Source organism: Xenopus tropicalis, chromosome 3 (assembly GCF_000004195.4).
Source record: "Xenopus tropicalis strain Nigerian chromosome 3, UCB_Xtro_10.0, whole genome shotgun sequence".
NCBI classification, from domain to species: Eukaryota; Metazoa; Chordata; class Amphibia; order Anura; family Pipidae; genus Xenopus; species Xenopus tropicalis.
The window spans coordinates 60,985,010-61,011,428 of NC_030679.2; the positions used below are offsets into that span (position 1 = coordinate 60,985,010).

At 39.8% G+C, this 26,419-nt stretch overlaps 1 protein-coding gene across 4 annotated transcripts in view; it reads right to left on the bottom strand.

The window, feature by feature from the left end:
- Positions 1 to 26,196, bottom strand: part of kcnc2 (potassium channel, voltage gated Shaw related subfamily C, member 2) — a 136,767-nt gene extending 110,571 nt beyond the window's left edge. For 2 of the 4 annotated variants that reach the window (XM_031898928.1, XM_018092254.2), the window contains exons 1-2: positions 25,513 to 26,193; positions 24,422 to 25,050 (exon numbers count right to left, since the gene is read on the bottom strand). In XM_031898928.1, coding sequence (XP_031754788.1) covers positions 24,422 to 24,997 — 576 coding nt within the window. In that variant the 5' untranslated portion in view covers positions 24,998 to 25,050; positions 25,513 to 26,193. Of the gene's footprint in view, positions 1 to 24,421; positions 25,154 to 25,512 lie in introns of those variants that run through there. The other 2 variants (XM_002939945.5, XM_031898927.1) reach the window with 2 other exon arrangements.
- Positions 26,197 to 26,419: the final 223 nt, after the last annotated feature.

Here is a 26,419-nt window from a genome sequence, read left to right on the forward strand (position 1 = left end):
TTCATTGCAATTATTGTTCTTCTGTTGGTTTAGGTGGTTTTATTGGATTTTACGGTGTTTTATCTTTGCATTGTTCTTTATTGTGTGTTTAGTGCCCCCAAAAAGGTTGCTTTTGCAGTGACATTGGTGGATCCAGGGCTCTTACCGATTTCATTGCAACTATTGTTCTTTGATTGCTTTTAGTGGTTTTATTCCATTTGATTTCAGTTGTTCTAGAAAGGTCCAGAGGTGCTAAGATTGTTCTGGTAGTTTCTATTGCCAAGGGTTAGGCTGATGCCACACGAGGCGTAGGGCTGATTTTTTCAGCAAGTGGAAAAACGCTTGCCGAAAATTCAGCCCTACGCCTGCTACTTGTTCCTGCACCCGAATGAATGGGATACGCTCGGGTGCAGGCACGTGTAGCCGATATACGCATGAAAACGCGAGACTTTGCATTCTCACGCGTTTTCATGCGTATATCGGCTACATGTGCCTGCACCCGAGCGTATCCCATTCATTCGGGTGCAGGCAAAAAAAAAGGGGTGCATAGAGTGCAGCCCCAATATTATGCATTTTCAGGTTTGGCGGCCATGTACTTATGTGCAACCAGACATAGGTATCGTTTTATTCAGGGGAACTTGCAGATTGATGGTTAGTAAGTTTTTGGTAGTTGCCATGGAGATTTTGGGGAGAAATCTAGGTTTTTTATCTGGTTTTTCCTTGATTTCTGACCAAAATCTAGGTTTGTATCTGGTTTTTCCTTGATTTCTGACCAAAGCGCTGACTTCTGCAAGGGACTGCGGCCACAATTTTCCATGTAGAAAGAGAAGAGTGGCGTCTCTGAATAGCTGAAGGTGTGCACTTTTCGTAAATATATAGATTGTGGGGGTTATCTCACAGGTAGGGGGGGTTAACAGTGAAAAACTGCAGGTAGTGCACATAGAGCGCAGCCCCCAAAATTTCAACTGAAATTGCCCTTATGCATTGCCCCTGTTTTGGGGCATTTGGTGGCCACGTCTTTATGTGCACCCATACATATGGGGTATCGTTTTATTCAGGGGAACTTGCAGATTGATGGTTAGTAAGTTTTTGGTAGTTGCCATGGAGATTTTGGGGAGAAATCTAGGTTTGTATCTGGTTTTTCCTTGATTTCTGACCAAAGCGCTAACTTCTGCAAGGGACTGCGGCCACAATTTTCCATGTAGAAAGAGGAGAGTGGCGTCTCTGAATAGCTGAAGGTGTGCACTTTTCAGAAATATATAGTTTGCGGGGGTTATTTCACAGGTATGGGGGTGTTTAGACTAAATAACTGCAGATAGAGCACAGCCCCCCCTTATGCATTGCCCCTGTTTGGGGGCATTTGGTGGCCACGTCTTTATGTGCACCCATACATATGGGGTATCGTTTTATTCAGGGGAACTTGCAAATTGAGGTTTAGTAAGTTTTTGGTAGTTGCCATGGAGATTTTGGGGAGAAATCTAGGTTTTTATCTGGTTTTTCCTTGATTTCTGACCAAAATCTAGTGTTGTATCTGGTTTTTCCTTGATTTCTGACCAAAGCGCTGACTTCTGCAAGGGACTGCGGCCACAATTTTCCATGTAGAAAGAGAAGAGTGGTGTCTCTGAATAGCTGAAGGTGTGCACTTTTCGTAAATATATAGATTGTGGGGGTATCTCACAGGTAGGGGGGGTTATCACTGAAAAACTGCAGGTAGTGCACATAGAGCGCAGCCCCCAAAATTTCAACTGAAATTCCCCTTATGCATTGCCCCTGTTTTGGGGCATTTGGTGGCCACGTCTTTATGTGCACCCATACATATGGGGTATCGTTTTATTCAGGGGAACTTGCAGATTGATGGTTAGTAAGTTTTTGGTAGTTGCCATGGAGATTTTGGGGAGAAATCTAGGTTTGTATCTGGTTTTTCCTTGATTTCTGACCAAAGCGCTAACTTCTGCAAGGGACTGCGGCCACAATTTTCCATGTAGAAAGAGGAGAGTGGCGTCTCTGAATAGCTGAAGGTGTGCACTTTTCAGAAATATATAGTTTGCGGGGGTTATTTCACAGGTATGGGGGTGTTTAGACTAAATAACTGCAGATAGAGCACAGCCCCCCCTTATGCATTGCCCCTGTTTGGGGGCATTTGGTGGCCACGTCTTTATGTGCACCCATACATATGGGGTATCGTTTTATTCAGGGGAACTTGCAAATTGAGGTTTAGTAAGTTTTTGGTAGTTGCCATGGAGATTTTGGGGAGAAATCTAGGTTTTTATCTGGTTTTTCCTTGATTTCTGACCAAAATCTAGTGTTGTATCTGGTTTTTCCTTGATTTCTGACCAAAGCGCTGACTTCTGCAAGGGACTGCGGCCACAATTTTCCATGTAGAAAGAGAAGAGTGGTGTCTCTGAATAGCTGAAGGTTTGCACTTTTCGTAAATATATAGATTGTGGGGGTTATCTCACAGGTAGGGGGGGTTAACACTGAAAAACTGCAGGTAGTGCACATAGAGCGCAGCCCCCAAAATTTCAACTGAAATTGCCCTTATGCATTGCCCCTGTTTTGGGGCATTTGGTGGCCACGTCTTTATGTGCACCCATACATATGGGGTATCGTTTTATTCAGGGGAACTTGCAGATTGATGGTTAGTAAGTTTTTGGTAGTTGCCATGGAGATTTTGGGGAGAAATCTAGGTTTTTTATCTGGTTTTTCCTTGATTTCTGACCAAAATCTAGTGTTGTATCTGGTTTTTCCTTGATTTCTGACCAAAGCACTGACTTCTGCAAGGGACTGCGGCCACAATTTTCCATGTAGAAAGAGAAGAGTGGTGTCTCTGAATAGCTGAAGGTGTGCACTTTTCGTAAATATATAGATTGTGGGGGTATCTCACAGGTAGGGGGGGTTATCACTGAAAAACTGCAGGTAGTGCACATAGAGCGCAGCCCCCAAAATTTCAACTGAAATTCCCCTTATGCATTGCCCCTGTTTTGGGGCATTTGGTGGCCACGTCTTTATGTGCACCCATACATATGGGGTATCGTTTTATTCAGGGGAACTTGCAGATTGATGGTTAGTAAGTTTTTGGTAGTTGCCATGGAGATTTTGGGGAGAAATCTAGGTTTGTATCTGGTTTTTTCTTGATTTCTGACCAAAGCGCTAACTTCTGCAAGGGACTGCGGCCACAATTTTCCATGTAGAAAGAGGAGAGTGGCGTCTCTGAATAGCTGAAGGTGTGCACTTTTCAGAAATATATAGTTTGCGGGGGTTATTTCACAGGTAGGGGGGGTTAACACTGAAAAACTGCAGGTAGTGCACATAGAGCGCAGCCCCCAAAATTTCAACTGAAATTGCCCTTATGCATTGCCCCTGTTTTGGGGCATTTGGTGGCCACGTCTTTATGTGCACCCATACATATGGGGTATCGTTTTATTCAGGGGAACTTGCAGATTGATGGTTAGTAAGTTTTTGGTAGTTGCCATGGAGATTTTGGGGAGAAATCTAGGTTTGTATCTAGTTTTTCCTTGATTTCTGACCAAAGCGCTGACTTCTGCAAGGGACTGCGGCCACAATTTTCCATGTAGAAAGAGAAGAGTGGTGTCTCTGAATAGCTGAAGGTTTGCACTTTTCGTAAATATATAGATTGTGGGGGTTATCTCACAGGTAGGGGGGGTTAACACTGAAAAACTGCAGGTAGTGCACATAGAGCGCAGCCCCCAAAATTTCAACTGAAATTGCCCTTATGCATTGCCCCTGTTTTGGGGCATTTGGTGGCCACGTCTTTATGTGCACCCATACATTTGGGGTATCGTTTTATTCAGGGGAACTTGCAGATTGATGGTTAGTAAGTTTTTGGTAGTTGCCATGGAGATTTTGGGGAGAAATCTAGGTTTTTTATCTGGTTTTTCCTTGATTTCTGACCAAAGCGCTGACTTCTGCAAGGGACTGCGGCCACAATTTTCCATGTAGAAAGAAAAGAGTGGTGTCTCTGAATAGCTGAAGGTGTGCACTTTTCAGAAATATATAGTTTGTGGGGGTTATTTCACAGGTAGGGGGGGTTAACACTGAAAAACTGCAGGAAGTGCACATAGAGCGCAGCCCCCACATTTTTAGCTGTAATTGCCCTTGTGCATTGCCCCTGCTTTGGAGTGTTTGGTGCCCATGTCTTTATGTGCACCCATACATATGGGGCATCATTTTATTCAGGAGAAGTTTGTCTTTCAAATATGCCTTTGTTAGAAAATTTTTATGATATTTTTTTTTGTCAAATCCACATTTGATCATGCGTCCAAGTTTACGTTTTAGAAAAAAAAAAAAAATGTCATAAAAAGTTCCAAATTTCACAATGCACTGACAAAAGGTATTTGGCTTTTGAGTGAAAACTACATTGCACCTAGAAACCTGAAGGTCTGTAGTTTCTAAAGATACCAAACATGAGGGGATATTTTAGATTTACATATAAGTTATGCTGCATTAACTGTTACAAGCGCTTTTCTGCTTTGTTCTGGTGTGATATTGTACTAAGTATTGCCTTAGTTTGGGGGTTACTTCTGGACAGGAACTGTGGGGTACCACCACATATTTGGTATCGTTGGACTTGGGAGTATCAGGGCTTTTACAAACAATAAAAAAAAGTGAGTAAAATTAACTTTTCTATGGAAAAAAACCTCAAAATATACAGAAATTTTTCATAATTTTATTTTTTTTTTACATATTTCACCCAAAATACACATCATATCTCCAGAAAAGTTATAAAATTTGGTATGTATGTCGAAGCCCAATTAGTGACGAAAAAAACGATATATAATTTCCCTAGTTTCGTGGAGGTTTTCCTACCAAAAAACATTGTTAAAGTGAATGAGTACAAAATGCTTAAAAAACGTCTGGCACTGGGGGGAACCGAAATGACGAATTCGGCTGGCACTTAAAGGGTTAAGTCATGGGTCCCCAACCTTTCTTGCTCGTGAGCCACAGTCAAATGTAAAAAGACTTGGAGAGCAACACAAGCATCATAAAAGTTCATGGAGGTGCCAATAAGGGCTAAAATTGGCTATTAGGGAGCCTCTATCAGGCTTACAGGGGGCTGTATTTGGTAGTTAATCTTCTTTTTATTCAACCAAAACTTGCCACCAAGTCAGGAATTGAAAAATAACTCCCTGGTTTGGGGGCACAGTGAGCAACATCCAAGGGGTTGGTGAGCAGCATGTTGTCCCCGAGCCACTGGTTGGGGATCACTGGTTTAAGTGGTTCACAGTGTAAATTAATTTATTCGTTCTGTGACAATTTTGCTTTTAAACTAACATACAAATACCCACCATTTAGTGACATGGGCTACTGTACTCACAAATGTTGATGCTGAAAGCATTTTGAGCATTTTTATTAGAATCTTCTAAATGAAGGGAAAGAAGTAAAGTGATGTTTATTTCTTGTGTTTAACTTGTTCCAAGTTGTTTAAAGGAAAAATACACTTGTCTTTTTGACATGAGATCATTCAGTTGGACTTATGTAGAAAGGTGCATAAACACTATCTGAACTTCCTGAAATAATTATAAATATATTTTTTTCCACAGATTAAAAAGAAACCATGGTATGAACCATTTCTTAACATCAATGCAATGGAGTAATGCAACCCCTTCCATCTTGTTCCATTCTCAAGTGACCAATTCTGGGACTTAAAGGCCCTTCTGCTTTTCATAGTGGTTGGTCTATGGAATCTTGCAGAAGTCATCTGCAGAAGGTCTTCACTTATTTTTGGGGATAAAAGTACAATTTGAGAGAGGAACTGGATCAAGCTGTCAGCCTTAAAAAGTGATAAAGTTCTCAAGATTCAAGTTTTTTTAGTAAACAATTTCTCATTTCAGTTTGGTCAGTCTTTTTAGTTTTTGAATTAAAAGAAAAATCCATCTATTTTGATCGTTCGGAGCAAGACATTTTACATATGCAAGTGTGTGTTGCTTAGTGTAAACATCTGAAGAGCATATGTCAAGGTAATGTTGGATATTGATTGAACAAGCCTTACGAGAAAGTATATGAGTGGTCATTACGTTCAGATGGATGCCAAGATCAATCGTTCAAATGGTAAATTCATTTTTCAAGGTGACTCAATACACAGGAACAAATATGTAGTATTTCTGTGAGATTCTCTAATTTTGCTGTGGTGTTTTGGTGACTTTTGCATTCCTAGAAAAATGTAGTTTGTCTGAAACTGACAAGATCCAAATAAGTAACTATAAATCCTAGAAATAGAGTGGGGGGGTTTCCAAAATGATTTCTTAGGATATCCCAGATATTTACCATTTTTTAAGCTGAACTCTTACTGGTTTGTTTTATTAATATGGCTTAAAATATATTAATCATTAATACAAAACATCTTGTCATTTTTAGCTATTTTAATCAAATTATGCTTACAGAAAAACTATGTGATATGCTGAGTTATAAGGGCTCATTTATTACACTGCATTAAGTACAAAGATATAAAATCACTACAGTATTATCTGCCCACAATGCACCTGCCCCTCTGGGAGTTGACAACTCCTTTTGCCTGTCCTGTATGTAGTGTGAATTTATTTGCCTCTGATCAGCCATGAAAATCCCACACTACCTACAAATAATAGTCCAAATGAGGACGTCATGTTAACTCAAGGAGTGTTCAGATGTTTTTGAGAAAAATGTGTCTAGAAATACCTGGTTTTGTACCGTGTTAGCCATTGCTGCCACTGGCACATCTGTGTTGCTATGGTTGATGTTGAACCTACTACAGTTCATCCATTGCAGCAGTGTTTGTCTTGTTTCTCCCACATAGAGTCCTGTAGTGGGGCATTTCAAGCACATTATTAGGTTCACCATGTTGCCTGATTTACAGTTAAATCATTATTTATCTGTTGTTCTTGTTGGCAGTGTGGTTTTGGTACCAGGGAAATGTGTCATTTTCTGCAGGTCCTTTTAAATTGTATGGTATGAGTGGAGGTTCTGTAAATATATTTTGCAGCCTCTTGTGGAGCATTGACTGCAGTTCCTTTATGGTTTTGCGTAGGGACTCCAGAAAGGGGTATGATTATTGTTGTCTGTCTGTATGGATTTAAGAAAGTTTTCCCCGGGTGTGTCATGTTGAGGCTATATCCTTCTTATTGGATGAAGCCCCTCCTGAGTTCATACAGCCATGTATCATGATCAATGGGGTCTGAGGAAATATGATTATATTTTATTGCTTGGTTGTAAATTATAGATTTCCTTATATGTTTGGGATGGGAGCTGTCATTTTTGAGTTGTAGGTTTTCGGTAAATGGATGTTGTCATGGTTTTTTTCAGTTTACATTCAGTTTTAATGTAATGGTGAGGTGAAGGATCTGTAGTTCCTATGGAAAGATAGGAGGTTTTTTTCACTTGCTGTCCAATTTATTAGGATATCACAGATGTAGTGGAAGTAAACCATAGGTTTGGTAGCAGAAGTTGACTCCTCCTTCAATTTAGCCATGAATAGATTGGTATACTGTGGTGCAAATCAACAGCCCATTGCGGTCCCCATCTGCTGCAAGTAGATATTCTGTCCAAAAGAAAAAACGCATTGTGTGTAAGGGTAAACTCCACTAGCTGCATAACTGGTTCTAGTGGTATATTGTGTTGTTGCAGGTGCATTTTGACAAGCCATAATTTCATCATTATGAGGGATGTTTGTGGATTTAAGGAAGCACATAGAAGCAGCTTAATTTTGTATTCTCAAGGATTTAAGTGTTTAGATGGTTTCTGATATCCAAAGGTAAGTCATTTACTGTCTTCCTTAGTTCTTTTTTATAGATATCAGTGGGATTCTCCTGTAAATTGCAGTAATGCATGCTGCATGTCATCGGACACCTACCTATAAGCTTCCTGTGCGTAGCCCAGTGTGCTAATAATGACTACTGCACCCCCTTGTCAGCTGGTTTTATAATGATGTTATATTCTTTTAGTGAACGTATGGCTCGTTGTTTTTTTTAAAAATGCTTGCCCTTTGTTTTTGTGTTATTATGTAGGATTCCAATTCCGACTTTGTGCCCAGTGTAGGGTTATTTCCTAGTCCATGTTAATTTTTTAGTGGGGTTATTTTAGAGGCTGGGTGCTGGTTCTTGCATTCTTGCAAGAGCCTTGTCATGTGTCACGACTCTGTTCCTAAATACAGAATCAGTCTCAAAGACTCATAACAAGATCAGTTCCAGAATTCACATTTTATTTATAGATCCACACCAGTGCACCATGAACAACTCTTGATGGAATTAATGAAAAGATTATTGCGAATGGCATACAAGTAGTGATAAGTGAAAATTTGTGAAACGTGGTACCTTGCAACTTTTTTTACATGCATAACTTTTTTGACATGCGCAATTTTTATGCCACAACCGGAACTCTTTTTACACAACCATGCCTTTTTGCTGCGTCTGCGCCTTTTTTGACACAACCACAAATTTTTTAAGCCAAAATATTGTGGAAGTTTTGCAAAACAATTAGCCAATGGTGAAATGCAGAATTTCACTGCGAATGCATGACTGGCACAAAAAAAAATCACGGATCACTGCACACATGTCGTATTCACTACTTCTCTATGTATTAGTGATAAGTGGGCCCAGGGCCATATTTAAATATAGGCACCAGAGGGCCTGTGTCTGTGGTGGCAGTGTTTGGGGGGTGGCTGTCAGGTGCCTAAATAATTGATTTTCTTTGTTTTTAAAAAATGAAAAATGCCCAGCTACCAGTGGAGAGTTCCTTTTGAAATTCTTAAACCGATCTGGGGGGTTAGGGGGTACACGCCCATGACGTCCATGACGTGCAGTGGTGACATCACTTCTGCCAACGGAGGGCACATTTTGGTCTGGTGCCCAGAGTAGCACTGGACCTAAATACAGCTTTGTGCTGGCCAACAAAAAGATTATCCACACCCAATACTAACCAGCCTGCCTTCAACTTGAACCCCACCCAAACCAAGAGCACCATCCTTACTTATATACCTGCCCCTCTGTGACATTAAGTGGTAGGAGCAACAGAGGGAGCTGATATCATGGAAAACCTAAAAAAGTGCTGTGCCATCCAACCTATGGGTTTTTGGGCCATCCTGCCCAACACTACTATATATGCAAGTGGAAAAAAGCTAATACACTGCCTTCTGTACCCTAAATGGTTGTGTGCTGCCAGGCATGGGATCAGCCTGTCAGTGCACACAGAAGTGTATTTTGACATGAAGATGAACACACTGTGGGGCTGATTTATCAAAGTATGACAGGTCCGAAATACAAAAAATTCATATTTTTTCATACTGTGCGTATTTTTTGCAACTTTTTCGTACATTTGCACAACTTTTTTAGACTTTGCGCAACTGTTTCGTACTTTGCGTCAAAATTTGTGCAAAAAAATCGTATTGTCACCCCGAGTACGAATGTGGTATCGTGACTTTCCTTGGGCCATGTTGGAGCTGCAGAGTGCCATTGAGTCCTATAGGAGGCTTCCAAAATCATGCACAGAAGGAAAAATTTTGTGACTTTCGGATCGCCAATATGATATTGTTGCGACTAATACGATTTTTCCGTAAGCATTTTTGTGATATTTGCGATAATCAGAATTTGTCATATCTAATCCGAATTTTACCCATTTCGGGACTCAAACTCGTACTTTGATGAATGTGCCCCATTGTGTGCGTTCATGGGCTGATCCGATGCCTGGCAGCACATACACATGAGAGTGAAAGGTATCATGTCAGCTTTTCTCTGCTGGTGAAAATTGACCCAAGTGCCATTAGCTTAAAAGAAATAATAAATATTTGTTAAAGAAGAAGTAATTTACATGCCGTAGCAGTCACTCTATATTTTGATCCTGTTGACTATGGTTTTATATACCAACTCTTCACTGTATCAACAAATTATGTTCCATTATGCTCAACATTCTAATTTTAACAGCACTCTAAGCACTGGGATATACATGTCTGCATTGCAGTGTCTGGTGGATCTGTACCATGAAATCTGCCATAATAAATGAATTAAGGTGATAGCCTAAATGCAACAGTCTGCTTCTTCCTTTTATGAGCTGTCAATGTCTAAGAATGACTTCAGCATGAATGTTTATGCCACCTGAGATCTGGGATGTTATTATAGTTTGTACCTGTAACTCAACTATTAATGAATTCACTTTAATTAGAATAAACTGTTTTTACATAAGAACCCTGTTAGCCATGCTTTATGGGTAATTATACAGAAACATAAAGCTCGCATGTTGTCAGTCTGGCAGTTCATTAGGCTTGCACACCAAGTTATTTTGCTAAACCCGCCATGTAGTAATGAAAGACAGTTCGACAGCCGAGGTTATATTTCACAAATATATCCACATTCCTAATGTCTATTGCATTTTCCTTTTTGAACAGAACTTCTTTTTGCAAATACATAACAAAGTTTATATTCCTGTGGGCCTGATTTTGTAGTCAGCCTCATATGCACAAGATGAGACAGCACTTTGATCGCTGTACACAGGTGCAGGATTCAAGCAGAGCAGGAAACACTTTCTAGATGAAAGGCTTAATGGAGGTCTCTGGAAGAGAGCGTGTGCCTGCTCATTTTGCACTGGGTGAGTGTACCTATGCCAAATATTGTCTTTCTCTGCCATTGATGTTGAAGTTCATTGGGAACAAATAAGTATACTTGCAGTATAAAATACATGTAGATATGTGGGTAAGAGATGTGAGAAGAAGCGGCTGCTCCCATCTACTGAAAGCTCTCCCTTTTGTCTACTCCACAACAGGTTGCCATGACAACTTATACTTCAATTTCTATAAATCTCTATTTATAGAAGACATGGTACAGCATCGACAAGATAAAAAAGAAATCTAAACAGGACGTGTCAAATCTACCATTAACAGAAAAAACAAAACAAGAAAAGCCTTTATTTTATAAAAAAGAAAACTTTTAGTAGACAGTAACTAAAAATACACCCTTGGCTTGTAGATGAAAAATGCAATCTAACACAATAAAAGTTAAGGCTGCTGCAAAGCATTTCCATTTGGCTGCTGCTGTTTCTGATGAAATGTGAGTAACTGTGAGTGTATGGCATGATATCTAAGTCCTCTATCTGCAGGCAATAAAGACACTGCGATCAATATATGCATAAACCTCTATTCAAGGTGATAATCATGTTTCCTGGTACAGATTCTACACAACTTCTTGAAACGATACATACTTTTAAGGCTGGTAAGAGTTAAAAAATGCCATTTTTATAAATCCCTGTTTATCTCCTGTTTACATTTTACTGACATTAAAAGTAAAGGTCATTCATGTTTTTTTTCTAAAGTGACTATTAAAGTAAACCTTGGATCACAAAGGAAAGCCTGGAGGGGAACTGAAAACACTAATCAAATGCAAGCAGATTTCTTTCAACCTTTTCAACCTTTTTCTCTCAATAGAAGATGAGGTAAAAGAACTTTTCATGCTTAAAGATTTATCAAAGGATTACATCTTGGATGCAGAAAAAAACCAGCGCAAAGATAGGATAAAATATGCTAAAAGCATGTAGCTATACTCCATACTTCTCTGTTTAATAGCACTGTGGATTTTCCTACACCGTGTCTATTCATAATGAGTGGCCCATGACAATACAGCAAAATTGAGGGTCTAGCTTGGAAAATTAAAGATATCTAATTTATGGAACATTAGTTGTTTCTTCATGAGAAACTCCAAAAATGTCCTGGCACCTTCTCAATCAGTATGCAAGGAGGTGTCCAAATACAACTGGAGGCCCATAGAGGCCTATTAATGTAGATACCAACATTTGTAATAATAGCACAATATTTGCTAATATGCAGTAACCCATAACAGTCAATAAGATGTTAATAAGATAAACAGGTGTTTTATAAATGCTAACACTGATTGGTTGCTAACTTTGCACCATGTATTACATAATCCTCTAATCTAAGTAATTTAAATAGTGTACTTTTACTAAGAACATGTTTTGCCCACTAAGCTCCTTATGTGCCATGGCCCATTAGTGTAGAGAGAATAGGCAATATAAAGTTCATTTCAAGATGTGACACTCAAGTCTTGCCACCAGCAAATCAGCAAAAACATTGCACATCATCGAGATTTACCAACTATTTCACATCTGTTGCTCCCAAATGCAAATACTGGCTCCCTATCTACTCTCTATCTGATCTCCCAATCATCTCTTGCGGAACAAATATGGCAGCCCCCTCATAGAGGGACTGGCATGGGGAAAAACATAGGTTATATAAAAGCATTGGGTAAATACATTTATGGCAATATTATAAAGATCATGCAAAGACAATCTTATGACAGTTGTAAAAAGGGTTTAATTTCTGGTGTCAGCATATCTTTAAGTTCATTGACATCAAAGTGCAAACATGTACCTCGAATCCCTAATTTTCATGCAAAGCTTCTGGCATGGGCCAAATGCCACCCTGATTATCATCCCATTGAATTCAATAATAGTAGAAGATGTTAGTTCTATGAAATATTCAGCATAGCCTTTTCAAATGGAAAATTATAAAGAATCTAAAAAGTACAAGACTGAGGAGAAAACTCAGTGGACAATACACACACAAAGAAACAAGATAAAGGGATATTATGTCATTCTGATACAGCAAAGTAACGATTTTGTACTGACAACAGACTGTGCAGCCAAGCACGTCTCTGCTGCTACCTTTGGCACCTATATCTGTTCCACATCAGCCTCTCTGACTCACAATCTGGGAAACTGCATCCACCCCCCCCCCCACCCCCTACACCCACACATTCTATCTATGTGGGTTCCTACAGTCATCCTTCAACTAGTTCATGGGGTTCAGTAAATGCTTTAATCCAAGGAAGTTTGATGTAAGCTTTGTTTTCTTCTCATGGCTTTGCCAGGGCTATGCCAACATGGGGGTGAAATCAGTTGCCCTGATTTTGCAGTCAGGTTAGACTGCCATAAACATAGGGTACTGTGGTTCTGTACTAAGTACGAAAGCACAAACTCTGGAACTCCCATTCCATCCCATTCATGGGTTAACATGAAAGCTACATGAAAATAGATGATGAAAACTCAGTAGGATTAAGGACAAGTGCTGACCTCAAACATCAGACTAATAAGGACTGGATAGAATGATAAAAAAAAAGCAGCTAAATGGCATTCTGAGAGTTCCATTCACTTGTAATGTGCAAAACAGTGATTACAATCCATACAATCTGCATACTTTAATATTACATTTATGAATGCAGCTAATAATTCATGTTAAAATGGATGCAACTGTTGAAAGTACTGTTGCTATTTATTCAAAGTACTTGAGTTCAAAATGCTCCTTGTACTTCTGTGTTTTTGCCGCAAGCACCATTGTACCCACCCACTCTGTCTAATAAATCACAAGGGAACCCTGGAGCTACTGCCACCCTGTAATTCAAGGCAGGGTCGAAACTAGGGGTAGGCAGCAGAGGCACTTGCCAAGGGCACAACAATAAGGGGGTGTCAGGCAGGAACCTCTCCTGCCTACCCCTAGTCTGCTCTTCCTTGCCCCACTACTTGTCATTGTGAAGCATCCCATTCCCCCCGTGACATCACTCCTTTGGTCACTCTCATGCAAATGTACGGGGTGGGGAAGGACACAGGGGCAAGGTGGCCAGCTGGGTTTGTAAGGGGGTGGAAAAGGGTGTTAGTTTAATTTTAGGGTAATTTCTAGCTGTGGCTGCTAGAGAGAGTTAGTGAGTGTCCCAGAGGGAGGAGTTGAAAAGGGTAGAAAAGGAGGTGAGTGGCAGAGCAAGAGGTGGATGCATCATGGGAAACAGGCACACACAGGAAGTCATCTCACCGGCAGAAGGGACTCAAACAGGAAACACAAGCTTGTGAGGGCCTAGCTTGTATTTTAGCACACTCTAGTTGTGTGAGGAAGCCCAGGTTAGTGAGAATGGGCAGCTAAAAATCCCCACCATGGAGTGAAAGGAAGTAGCTTCCCAGCAGGTACCCCGCCAGTCAGGGTGGAAGTGGATAGTGAGGGTGTAGGAAGGCCTTCTAGGATTTGGCAAGTAGTGGCAAACAGTGTTGGACTTCCACTGCAGAGCACCTGGCAAGGCTGGTGTTTTGGGTTAAGATGAGTGGAGTGTTGACTGTACCCCTAGGAAGGCACTGGAGGCTGATGGTGAGAGCGGGAGGGAACACTGGAATCACCAGAAAGTGAACTTGCTTGTGGAAAAGATAGTTCAACCTGACTGTTACACTAATCTAGCATGGGTAAACTGTGTCCTGTTTTGTTATGATTAGTGATGAGCGAATCTGTTCCGTTCCGCTTCACCGAAAAATTCAAAAGATCCGTGAAACGGCGAAAAATTTGTGAAACAACGAAAATGTTGTGCGGCAAAAAAAATTGTCGCCTGGCTATTATTTTGTCACGCGGCTATTATTTTGTCGCCCATGGCTATTATTTTGTCGCGCCGCAGTTGTTTTGTCGCCCGCGGCTATTGTTTCGTCGCCCTCGGCTATTGTTTCGTCGTCCGCGGCTATTATTTTGTCGCCCGCGGCTATTATTTTGTTGCACGGCTATTCTTTTGTCGCCCGCAGCTATTACTTCGTCGAGCGGCTATTCTTTTGACACCAGTGACAGTTTTTGGACATGCGGCTAATTTTTCCGCTGCAAATTTTTTCATCCGTTTGGCGAAACGCAGAAATTCCCCGCGAATCCATGCCTGGCGAGACATTTTGCCCATCACTAGTTATGATCTGTGTGCCTTTGGTTGAAGAACAAGTGCTCTATTGGTGTAAACTTTGGTGAAAAAAGAAATAAAGTTTGATTGTTACAACTCCCAGCACCATTTGTGTTTCCTGGCGTAGGTGACATGACTAAGGGTAATTACTGCCTAAATGTTGCCTAGGGTGCACAGTCGTCTTGGCTCACCCCTGACTCATGGTTCTGTTAATAGGCACAACAGCCAAGCACTGGACAAAGTCCTGACATTGACAATTCTGACTGCATTTGACATCAGATTTGTCAAAGCAAAAATACTATTGCACACATTTTAACTAATCAGACAAAATTGCAGTGGGTGTAAATCTGCATGTGGCTGCAATCACACCAGAATTATGAATGAAAACGCTGAATTGAGGGTAAAAAAACACGTCTAATTGTGCCTAAAATTTTTGCACACTGTACTGCGGTCTTAATTCTTATAATTAGTACCAAGCTTTTAAAAAATCATTCTTAAAAACAGTTCACACCTAAAAAATATATCTATATCCTGGATTCCCATTTGCCTCTTGGCGTGCGTGAAAATGTAGCTCTGCAGTATTACTCCTCTCTAGAAGATAATATTCACAGTATATTAGTGTTAGCACAACAGGATACTTAACAAGTCTGATAGTATGATTAATTTTAAATGGTTCATCTACCATTGAGGTCTTATATAGCAAATTCAGCATATATTTCTCCACAATCTTCACTAGTTGTATTCTACTTGTGGGTACTAAAAGATTGTCTTTGATCTATTATACAGTAATGGGGAATTATGGGGATGATTTCTACACCAACAGATGTTTTTTAAAAACCCACTCATATTAATGAACTAAATTAGTTGCTCAGCTATAAGTGATTATTTTACAATTATGCGTCGCTTATAGCACATCTTGATGATATTATGTGTTTGGAGAAGTGGCATAATAAGATTGTCTGTCTTCAATTATTCTCTCATTGCTAGCTTTATGTGGCCTAGCAGTAAATGACATGCACTTTTAGTGCCAATTACAGATGCAGTTACTGTATAAAGTAACAGTGTAATGGATATGCCTGCATTATTTTTGACCAAACAGCTGCTATAAGTCCCTGTTGGGGAAGCAAATATGGGTAATTGATTTGCTCTAGCATTTTCCTCCCCATTTAAATGTAGGGTTTTTCTACCTCTCTCTCTTAATTGGAAACACATGGTTGCAAAGATCTATTATATGTATTTTTTGTTAATGCATGTATTTGACTTCTTCAAAGGAGTATACAGCATTGATGGCATCTGTTACTTCAGAGCTCTCATCCTACCAACAAAGCTTATTACATATAAATGGCATGTTCTATGCCTTAACAATCAAGTGTTCTATGCCAAATTAACATAGAATTGTAGGCATGCAATATTTTACATTAACAAAGGCACACAGCTTCTATCTGTTTGGTTTACATCAGAATATATAATGCATTCGCACATAAACATTGCCTGCTTTGCAACATAATAACCACCATTTCAGAAGCAGCTGTGAAAACACTATATTTTTAAAGCAGAGCCCTTTCTGCTTAGTTTATTAGTGTAACTATATTGTATGATATATACATCATGAGTGTATGTTTACAAATGTAGGCTGCTGTGCTTTTTCTGCCATGGTTGCTTTCACTCCCAGTCTGGCCCTGCCTGCACCTCTCCCCTCTCTCTACACAGCAGTCAAATGCCATTTACATATGTGCCTCTCTCTGTCCAGATTCTCTTCTCAGGCAACATTAAACCACCATCTCAAAATTTGCACCCAATTGTAAATAAATGCCACACTGTCACATAAGTTGTCACATAATTATGGGAGACATGAGGGAAGGACATGGTCTTTTCCTAACACACCCTCCAATGGAGCGTGATTTAATAGACATGCAAAAAACAACCTCAGAGGGAATAAACATGGAAATTGGTCAGTGAGATAATCTGCCAGCTATTCAGCCTACATTTTTTTGATCTAGCCCTGTCCATTTGTGCCCCATGGAAAGGTATATGGTATAGGATATACTATCCTGAATGCTTGCAACTTTGAGTTTTCTGAACTAGGTATTGTTTTATTATTACAGAAAAACATATTTTTTATTATGACCTTCCCATTATTCCGAGCTTTAGCTATCAGGTTCCTGGATAAGGGACCCCAAATCTGTACATGAATGTATGATGGAATATAATTTCTTCCTGTTTTAGTCATTATCATCATCACCTCCATTTTTATATACTGAGAGTCATGGAGATATAATTAATACGGTAGGTTATAGTAAATGTACTGAGGTGTAATAAAGAAATGAGGGACTGACTAAATCAAAGGTCTTGGAATACATTCTGAATATCCACTATAATTTCATTTTTATAATACTGTTTGCAAAGTATGTATCCATAAAAACTTCACACAAAGCCATGGCTCCGATAATAAATGTATCTATATCTTCCTCTGGGGAGCCTCTTCATTTCAGTACCACTTATTTGGATTACATAGGTTGCACTGTCCATTATTAGTCCATTAAATACCCCAAATTATATTTTATGCTCTGCACAACTATTATGCCATGCATTTTGGTACTTACATTCCTATTTTTCCTTTTCCACTGCCACAATATTGTATTTCCTGACAGAGACTAATTGACACTAACACAGAATTCCCTCTAGTACAGTGATTCCCAGATACAGTCTGCAGACATCCACACTAGTGTATATTTTAATGACATCCACATAGCAAGTGTAATAATGTCCCATCTATTCCTGCAAGAATGTTACTATAAATGTTCATTTTAATATGCATTAGCAGCTTAGTACTGGGTGGAGTAATGAGAATGGTTGTACACACAGGAAGGAGAAGTGAAGGAGCAGATTGAAATTTGTGGCGAGAAAAGAAAGGAATAAAGCTATGTTCTACCCTGCAGTCTCACATTTCTGTGTGGAGTCTTCTAGTTCTGCTACACCCCTGCACAGGGTCATCACAGCAAGCTGACATATGTTTTTTTCTCCACTATGTGGGACAAGGGGTTTAGTCCTGCTGAAGGGAGGAGGAGCAGCTGGGGGGACAGGTGACTTTTTCTCTTATACAGATGGACAAAAGTGTGTCCATCGCAGTTAAACATAAAAATATGTTATCCTGCAAGCTATTGCTAGATGACGTACTTTAAAATTTATTTACAGACTAAGACCATTATCCCACAGAATTACATGAAGCATGCCACACTTACTCTCTTTCATAGCTCACAGAGAAATTGCAGATAACCATTGGGAGAACAGGCAGGACAGGAGACAGAGGCATATTGCCAGTGAGAAGCCAGTTGTGTACTTAATGGGACAGAGCTTGGTGGAAAGCTGATAATTGGCAAGACCAGAACTACTTCTTGTTGTAAAGTGACAGATTTAGGACAGATTGGAGGTATGTTATCATTTTTGGCAGGGCACCATTCAACTTAATTGGCTTGGCTTGGCTTGGGGGCTTAGGTATAATGGGGCCCCACCATTTCTGATAGTGGCCCTAGGCCCAGACAATCCCTACAAGGACACTGACATTTTTATTTTAAGTTGGTCAGATTTAAAAAGCAGGGTCATTTTCAGGGATGCAGAGTAAAAATGGATAAAGATGTCATCAAGGACAAAAGACTAAAAACCATATTTAAACTGAGTGAGAAGTATAACTTGTATATTAAATGATAAGGTTACTTTGGATACCTGGACAGAGGCTACACCGAATATCAAAGAGAAAATATTTACAGGAACATTGCATCTTTCCTGCGATTGAGAAAAAACATATGTTGATTCTGAGAAAGGCACTGCAAAAGATCAAATCAAATTCTTCCTGATTCTAAAGAAATGGCAGTTGTGTTTCTGCAGGGTGACTATATTTACCAGCTAACTGCACAATGGAAAGCAGATGAATGCTTACTTCCAATAAAACAAACATGGAAATATAAAAAGGAGCTGGGAGCCTGCTCTCAAGAGTTTGCATCAAGAAACGATGGCACTGGGACACAGCAGGTGTTAATGTAAGAGAGTGTTATAAACATCTCTAGCTATAAGGCAAGAGGCAGGTGGTTAAAAAGTGTTTGTATTCACATATGCTGAAAACCCATTGTCATGGTTTACGACATAATAAGCTGAAGCTGAAGAGTAGGTTTCATTTAAAGGAAGGAGAGACTGAATTAGTCCCTCTAGTCTTCCCAGATGGTTTCCTTTGATCCCCTGCTTATACTCAGGACAAATCGGTTTTATCTAAGTAATGTTTACATTCAATTAAATCTTTCTACCACAGTAACTGAGTTAGTTTCAAAGCTAATGCTTCCTAAAATAGTTTTAGCTATCTTTTCAGAAAGACCCTGACCCAAGAAAATGTTGCAAGTTGAAAAATCAACATTTTTTTCTTTATCATAAAGGAAAATGTAACTGTGAGCCATATTATAATATAAAGTAATTACAAATATATTTATTAAAATGTTTTGTGATTTTAAAGTTATTTTTAATGAAATGGAGGCCCATTTATCAACATTTTCATGGTTTTTAGAGGTTTTTAAAACAACAACTAAACCCATTTTCTCTAAAACTACGAATGGCAAGTTATTTATGAAAACAGCCTTTCAAAAAACAGAATGAATAAAAAAAAGATGTGAAAAATGCACATTTTTCATATTTTTGCACAAATGAAAGTGTCAAAAAAATCCTTAAACCTTTAAAACCACAAAGGAAAGAAAGACTGTCAAGTTGTAAAAAGAACACCTACCACTGACTTCTACCTGACCTCGACAGCTTTTTGATGGCGTATTTTTCTTTCCTTTTGGATTTGTCACAGTTCTGGTAAATAATAAATGGCACAAAAAACAAGTTTTATTCCTGCAAAAAATACAAATGGTGAAAAAAAAATCAAATTCAAATGTTAGCAAATGCTCCCCTAAAAGCTTCTGGCTGGCTGTCCATTGCTATTTCCTTCTCCGGCTACAGAAACAAAAGGGCTTATTTATGAGCAACAATGGCATTTCCCAAATTGACACCATTCATTAAATGTCCAAAGCCACTTCTTGCATTTCCACATTGTTGTGCTTGGTGCTGTTGCATCCTATGCCCCTCTTGTTCCAAAATTAGTGCACCTACTGGCCCGGGGGAACTCTGCAGCTACCTACCACAGCTCCATCTTTTTCACAGCTGTGTGTAAGTGTCAATAGGCAAGAGTACTTGCAATTACTCATAATAGCAAGGGGTGAGATTTGATGTTCCACTGCTGGCCTACAAATCTGCTTTTAGGGACATAACAAAAACTGCTTTTGTATAACAGTGAGTAAACTACTCATCAGCGAGGAGTAGTAGGAGCATTAAACTGGGCAGTAAGCGACAGGCCTTCAGTTACAAAGCAGAACTCTCCAGACTGCAGAATATATAAACAGTCAGTTTTGCACACAATAAGGTTGTAAATTAGGTAACATGCAAATTTTTGCCACAACTTTATACTAAAACAAAGTAACTAATTGTGAAGAGAGTATTCTTTAATCAGCATGGGCAATTACTTTTCAGTGAGCTCTACTTTTTGTGCAGTGTAGAAACAAAGCCTTCTCTTCAACTGTGATGCCCTAATCCAGTGCTTTTCAGACTGTTTGGGTACAAAGTCCCTTTGGATAAACTTAACTCAAAACAAAGTTACAGCTACATGAATTAATTGTTGTAACAGCTATCTTGCTGTAGGTCAGTAGACAACCAGGGCAGTAAAAGTGCTTAACTAAAACCTTACCTTAATTGGCCTTCAAGCAGGGAAATTTGAAACAACACATTAATATATTGAGGACAACAAATAAACATGTTATGCTAGTTCTTGCATTAATTTGCTTTCAGGACCATCACTGCTTCTGTGCACCCCGCTACCCAGGCCAAAGACCAGAGACTGGGAACCTCTGCCTTAATGCCAGTTTCTCTTCAATCTTTTATAATCATCACAATCATGCTGTGAATGGTGCAGATAATACCTCCTCTCTCTCTCTCTCTCTCTCTCTCTCTTTCTCTTTCTCTCTTTCTCTCTTATCCTGTACACTCTTCATCTAAAAGCAAATCTGACTGGTCAAAATGTTTCTGTCAAACCTAATTAATCCAACTGTTTTTTCTAAGAACTCTGTCTGTGGGTTAACTAATGTTTTGCAGTGAGTGGAGTAATGCTTTGATACAAGCGGTCTTTCCCAAGGAAGTACTAAGGAAATCATAGAACATGTCACTTTCAACCAGGCAATAACCTAGCAGAATGTGTCCTCTCTAGCATGCAATCTGCAAGATCTAATCAGCGTAATGTGATTGGCAGGGTACAGATATATGAACTACTCTATTAAATGGACAGATGAGCGTTACAAGGTGACTTGCTGCAATACAGTACACAACTAAAAAGAATAAAAGGGTGTTTTAACATTCTGATAAGTGCCAAAAATGAGTGAAAAGTCAGAGATCTGTCAACTTGTAAACAATGTTTAAATTGTGCAATGAACTTATAAGGAAACAGGACCAATATTGTAACAAATAATATTATAAACAATAAGAGTATACATACAAAGTTTTTTTTTATTTTTTTGTTTTTTTTAAGAAAGACATAGTTTATCTATTAATGTTTTTTTAAAATATTAAACTCCTTCCCGTATCACATGGAGCATATTTAGGCCAATACATGAAACAGTAGAAGTTTAAAGTTATACTAGTACATTCACTTAGTAATGCTGGATAGGTGGTGTTTTGAGACAAAATTACCCTAGAGGTGATCACAGACTGGAAGTCAAAATGAACAAAATGTGGACCTTTGCTTTTTATTACCCGGTGGCCACTTATTTTTTTATTTATTTTTTGTGCTGGTAACAGTAGAGCAGTGTAAAAAATGCATGTTACTTTTAAAGGAGAACTCAAACCTAAAAATGAATATGGCTAGAAAAATGCCATATTTTATATGCTCAACTTACTGCACAAGCAGTAAGGTTCAGCATCTCTATAGTAGCAATGATCCATGTCTTTACAGTTGTCACAGAACAACCATCATGGAATTTGTTAGAAGTGTCAGTGACACTCACATGATCAGTGTGCTCAAGGCAGCTGTTGAGAAGCCAAGCTTAGGGGCAATTGAAAATCTTCAAGCAGAAAATGAGGTACACGTGTCATTGAAGCTGATTTAAAAGCAAGTTGAACTGGCTTACAGACATGCTGACAAAACATCAATGCCTATTTGATAACAAATATTTATTGCTAGCCAAAAAATTATAACATGGAAATGGAAAGAGCCTTTACCACCTACACATGCTCAATGGCTCTCTGAATTTAAGTACCTATATGCACTAGAGTGTATAGAGTATATTATTTAGCTATTATTATTTCACTTTTCAACAAACATATTGAGCCTATGTCTATAAAGCTGGGCTTCTAGCAACCACTTGTGCAAAATGTGTTTTCAGAGAAAAAGGCTAACAAATGGCAGCAGCAAAAGGCCCTAAACTTTCAGTAACTCATACTATTGGTAATTACAGGGCCATTATACATATTTGCTATGTTAGCCTCTAGCCAAGTAGCCTCAAACCAAATATCTGATTTAGAACTTCTGCACTGATGTCATTGCATCTATGATACTTTGTAGTACTTACACACAAATGTTGTAGTGTCTGCTAGGTAACTGCAGCAAGATCAGACATACATAATATTATACCACAGTCAGAAATCATTGGAAAGTTGGCTAAAAAAATTGTAGTTGCTATTGCACAAGTAATGATTTCTGTTGGTCACACTTTTGAGGCCTCTTGCCTCTTGTAAGCAATATTCAGTGGCAAATTCCACTTGAAGTGGCAGCAGTCTCTACTGCGTCCATTTTTATTCTGAAAGTGGTTTGAAACTGCTTTGTAAAATTAACAATAAATTAATTCATCTGTATTGGCAAATGGTATCTGGTCTGCAAACAAATTGCTAATACCTTTTTGGTATGGTATGTCAAATGGTATGTTTTTTCTGTGGTGTAACCTACACAATACACTACAAGTGTTACTGTATATACAGTAAGCTCTTTTACACACTTGTGGGGTTTTTAATGAATTTTGCAAACATTATTCTATCAAGCTATAGGCCATGCAAAAAACATAGAACACAGTCTCTTGCTACAGAGCAGATTAATTTGGATAGAGAAAGTGAAACTAGTTGCTCTGAAATATGGAACATTTTTAGGAATCTCCAGCAAAAGATTTAGTAATGAAGACTGCTTGGATGAATGACAAAACTGGTTAAGGTAATATATAAAACACTGGTATGAGATTTTAAACTGAGCAGATAAGTAGTTCTGAATCAGCTAACTGCAAATGTAGGACATGAGGAGGAAGTGAACAGTCCATTCGGAGCTTCATAATGAAGTGTTCTATGGAAAGTTTCCATTGTAGTAAGAGTTTCAATGTATAGGGTAGTTACCTGCATAAATACAACCCAGTTTACAATGCTCTGTCCAAAACTGAGAGGTCGAGAGTGGAAAGGGTGGAATAATATCCAAATACATACAATGCATTCATTAAAACATATATGCTGAAGATCAATTTGTTAAAAAAAATGTAATTCTGTGCTTAAAAAGTGTATCACACAGCATGGTTATTTGTTCCCCCTTTCCTTTCTATATTAAAGTATATAATTCATTAGGCTACCCATAATTGCTCATATTAGCAAAGCACAGCATGAAAACACTGGGTGTGCTCACATGACATGTTAATAACCTTTTGCTTTTTCCTTCTTTTGTAAAAAAGCAAGCCAAGTCCATTTCTGAGATCCAGCATTTGATAAGGTGGGCTAAGTGGGCTAAAGTGCCCACATTCATTCCTCTGGCCCCCACATTTAGGAAACCGCTGAGTTACAGGCATATGTAGTCATTTACAAACAGAGAAAGATTTAAAAGCAAATGAAATGATCACTCTATAATAATACCATAGGGGCAGCAGTGGTTAATTACAAAATTGGAACATCTGCTAAAGGTAAACTATTGTTGTATTTCTATGCAGCACCGCAATGCTTTTACTGCCCAACAACAAGCATTGCTTCATTGGCCAGACATTCAAGGGGTGTGCACCCCCTTACATAGCTCATTGTTAAATCTTACCACACTCTATATTTGTGCACCAAATAGCTTCCATTTGTTAACTTTCATCAGTAGGAATGACTGTTGGTACTCATAAATAGAACTCTACAGCTGGAGATTACTGAAACTGTAAAGGCATCCCAGGGTTTATCCAGCATAGGGGCCAACTATAGCACACAAGGAGCAAGCAGATGCAAGGCATAGACCTCATCTCCACCTTTGGTCAAGTTTGCATGCTATACTGAAGCAGAGGTTTTCTGACTGGTTGGAGCTCTTTTAGAGGTTCAGCTTAGGGCACATTTACAAATGACTAAGCACCCAGTTGTAATGCCAGCTAGATCCAAAAAAGCATTTATCATACCATAACTGGCTTTTGGGCTGTGGCTATCCATTCACAAAGTATTGGGCATAGCCATGTGAAGCTGATCTGTAACACTGGGAACTAGAAAAAAACTGCACCAAATACAAAAACACAGATACAAATGCTCCAAAAGTCTGCAAGTTTTAAAGCGTCCAACAGGTCAGTGAGAATGAAAGTACAGTAAGAATACATAAAATGGCACAAACGCGCAATTTACTATCTAGTGATAAAACCCCAAGACCAACCCAACTTAGTGATGCTATGTAACACGATAAAATGGACAACACTTACCCGGGCGGCTCTGGAAGAATATGGATCTTCAAATAAAGCCCACATGCGAGGTTGTAGTCTTCTCCAACGACCGACTTTGCCATCGGGGCACACCACGTCCTCAATTGCCAGTCTCTTACCCAAATCCTCCTCATATTCATCTATAGGCGGTGGTTCCCCTGTGATCAGGTCCGGAGTTTCGAAGATGTCCAAAGCTTCTTCTGCATCCCGGTGCTGCCGATAGGTCATCCAGCAACAAGGCTCCACGTCCGTCTCATCAATGCCCCAAAACGCCAGCTCCTCTTCAAAAAGGGGCCCGCACACATCTGCGGGGCAGTGCAACTTGCCGGTGCGGTAATAGTTAAGGACATAGGCGAAGACTCCGGGGTGCCTGTCGAAGAAGAATTCGTTGCCTCTGGAGGTGATGTTGAAGGAGCCCGACACTGTCTGCTGGTCCAGCCCTTGCTCACTTTGCGATTCACAGGCAAGCAGAGCCAGCCGTGTCCCGGGCACTGTCTTTAAGGTGCTTCGGTAAGTTTCGTGCCTTGTACCCCCTACGTTGAGGATTATTCTCTCGTTCTCGTCGATCTTACCCATTGCTCTGTATGCGACATGTCGCGAACAGGGGTCAGCGGAAAGTAGGCTAACTGCTGAAATAACAGGGAGACGGCACAACAGGTTACTACAATAACATCACACTGCTGCCTTTATTTTGCAGAACTTTCACACGGAGGATCAACAAGAACAACTCCTCCACCTTCTGTATAGCGAAAGTTGCCAGTCTCCGCCCCCTACCTGTCACTCAAGCTAACAGCCCCCCTGGCTAGGTGAAGTCACACATACTGAACATGCTTCTTCATCCTTAGCAGTCACCTTCTCCCGGTCCCTCCCTCGGTCACATCAGTATCAGGATGCATTGCACTGCTTTCTTATCATTTCCCTACTACTTTATAGCAATACAGTTTTAGAAACATATACATATTGCATCAACATCGGAATACCTGTTGCCATATTTAGCCACACTGCCCATAAACCTCACATAATTAACATTTATTCGTGTTGTTTAATATACTAAACGGAAAAAAGATCACATTTTCAAAGCATCGCCCTACCTTAAAGAGAATAAAGTGGTTCAGGCGTTTGGCAGTCAATTTCCAGTTCCAGTGACAAAGTACTTGTTGGACTATTTTCGGTAAGTGACAGGGTTTTGGAAGCGACACCACAGCTCTCTTCCACCCCTGGTCTCTTTACAGCTTATCTTCATTCTTGCCTTGGCTTTAACCATATGCTAGCTGATGAAGTCAGACTAACAACAGGCGGTAGCCATTAAATGCGCGTTCACGCACAAATTGGGAATTCCTGATCTCCTGTTTGAGTTTTTAATTGAAAGCGTGAGTCAGCTTGGAGCCCAGGAGATTGCCATTATATTAAAGGGAAACTGTGAGTAGATCGATGGAGGTGGTGGAGGAGGACGCGGTGCCCTCTCCTTGCCCAGCCCCTCCTTGTGCCAGTGCCTGAGAGAGAGAGGGAGAGTGAGAGAGTGAGGGAGAGAGAGAGAGTGAGGGAGAGAGAGTGAGGGAGAGGGAGACAGAGTGAGGGAGAGTGAGAGAGAGAGGGAGAGAGAGTGAGGGAGAGTGAGGGAGAGAGAGAGAGGAGCTGTCCTTTCAGCACCAGCGCACTGTCTCACTCCCAGCAGTTCCCGCGGAGACGCACAAGCTACACACACTCTTCACTATTCGCCCCCTCATGAAAGACTCATCCTCTGAAATCATTTTCTCTGCTGCTGCTGCTAGATGCTGCTCTGTGGGTACCGCCGGCTTTTTAAATAAGTGATCATTTGCCCACCTGTGGGCAGTAAACGGGCTGATTATGCGTATAAACATATACAGATGGAGCGTCAGCTAGGTATACACGAAAACCCTGCAGCGAGATATAACCGGACACCTAGCAACACCTCTATGCATATGTACAGATCTAGAGACAATCATTTGTTTGCTTTGGCTTTACTGTGTTTGTTAA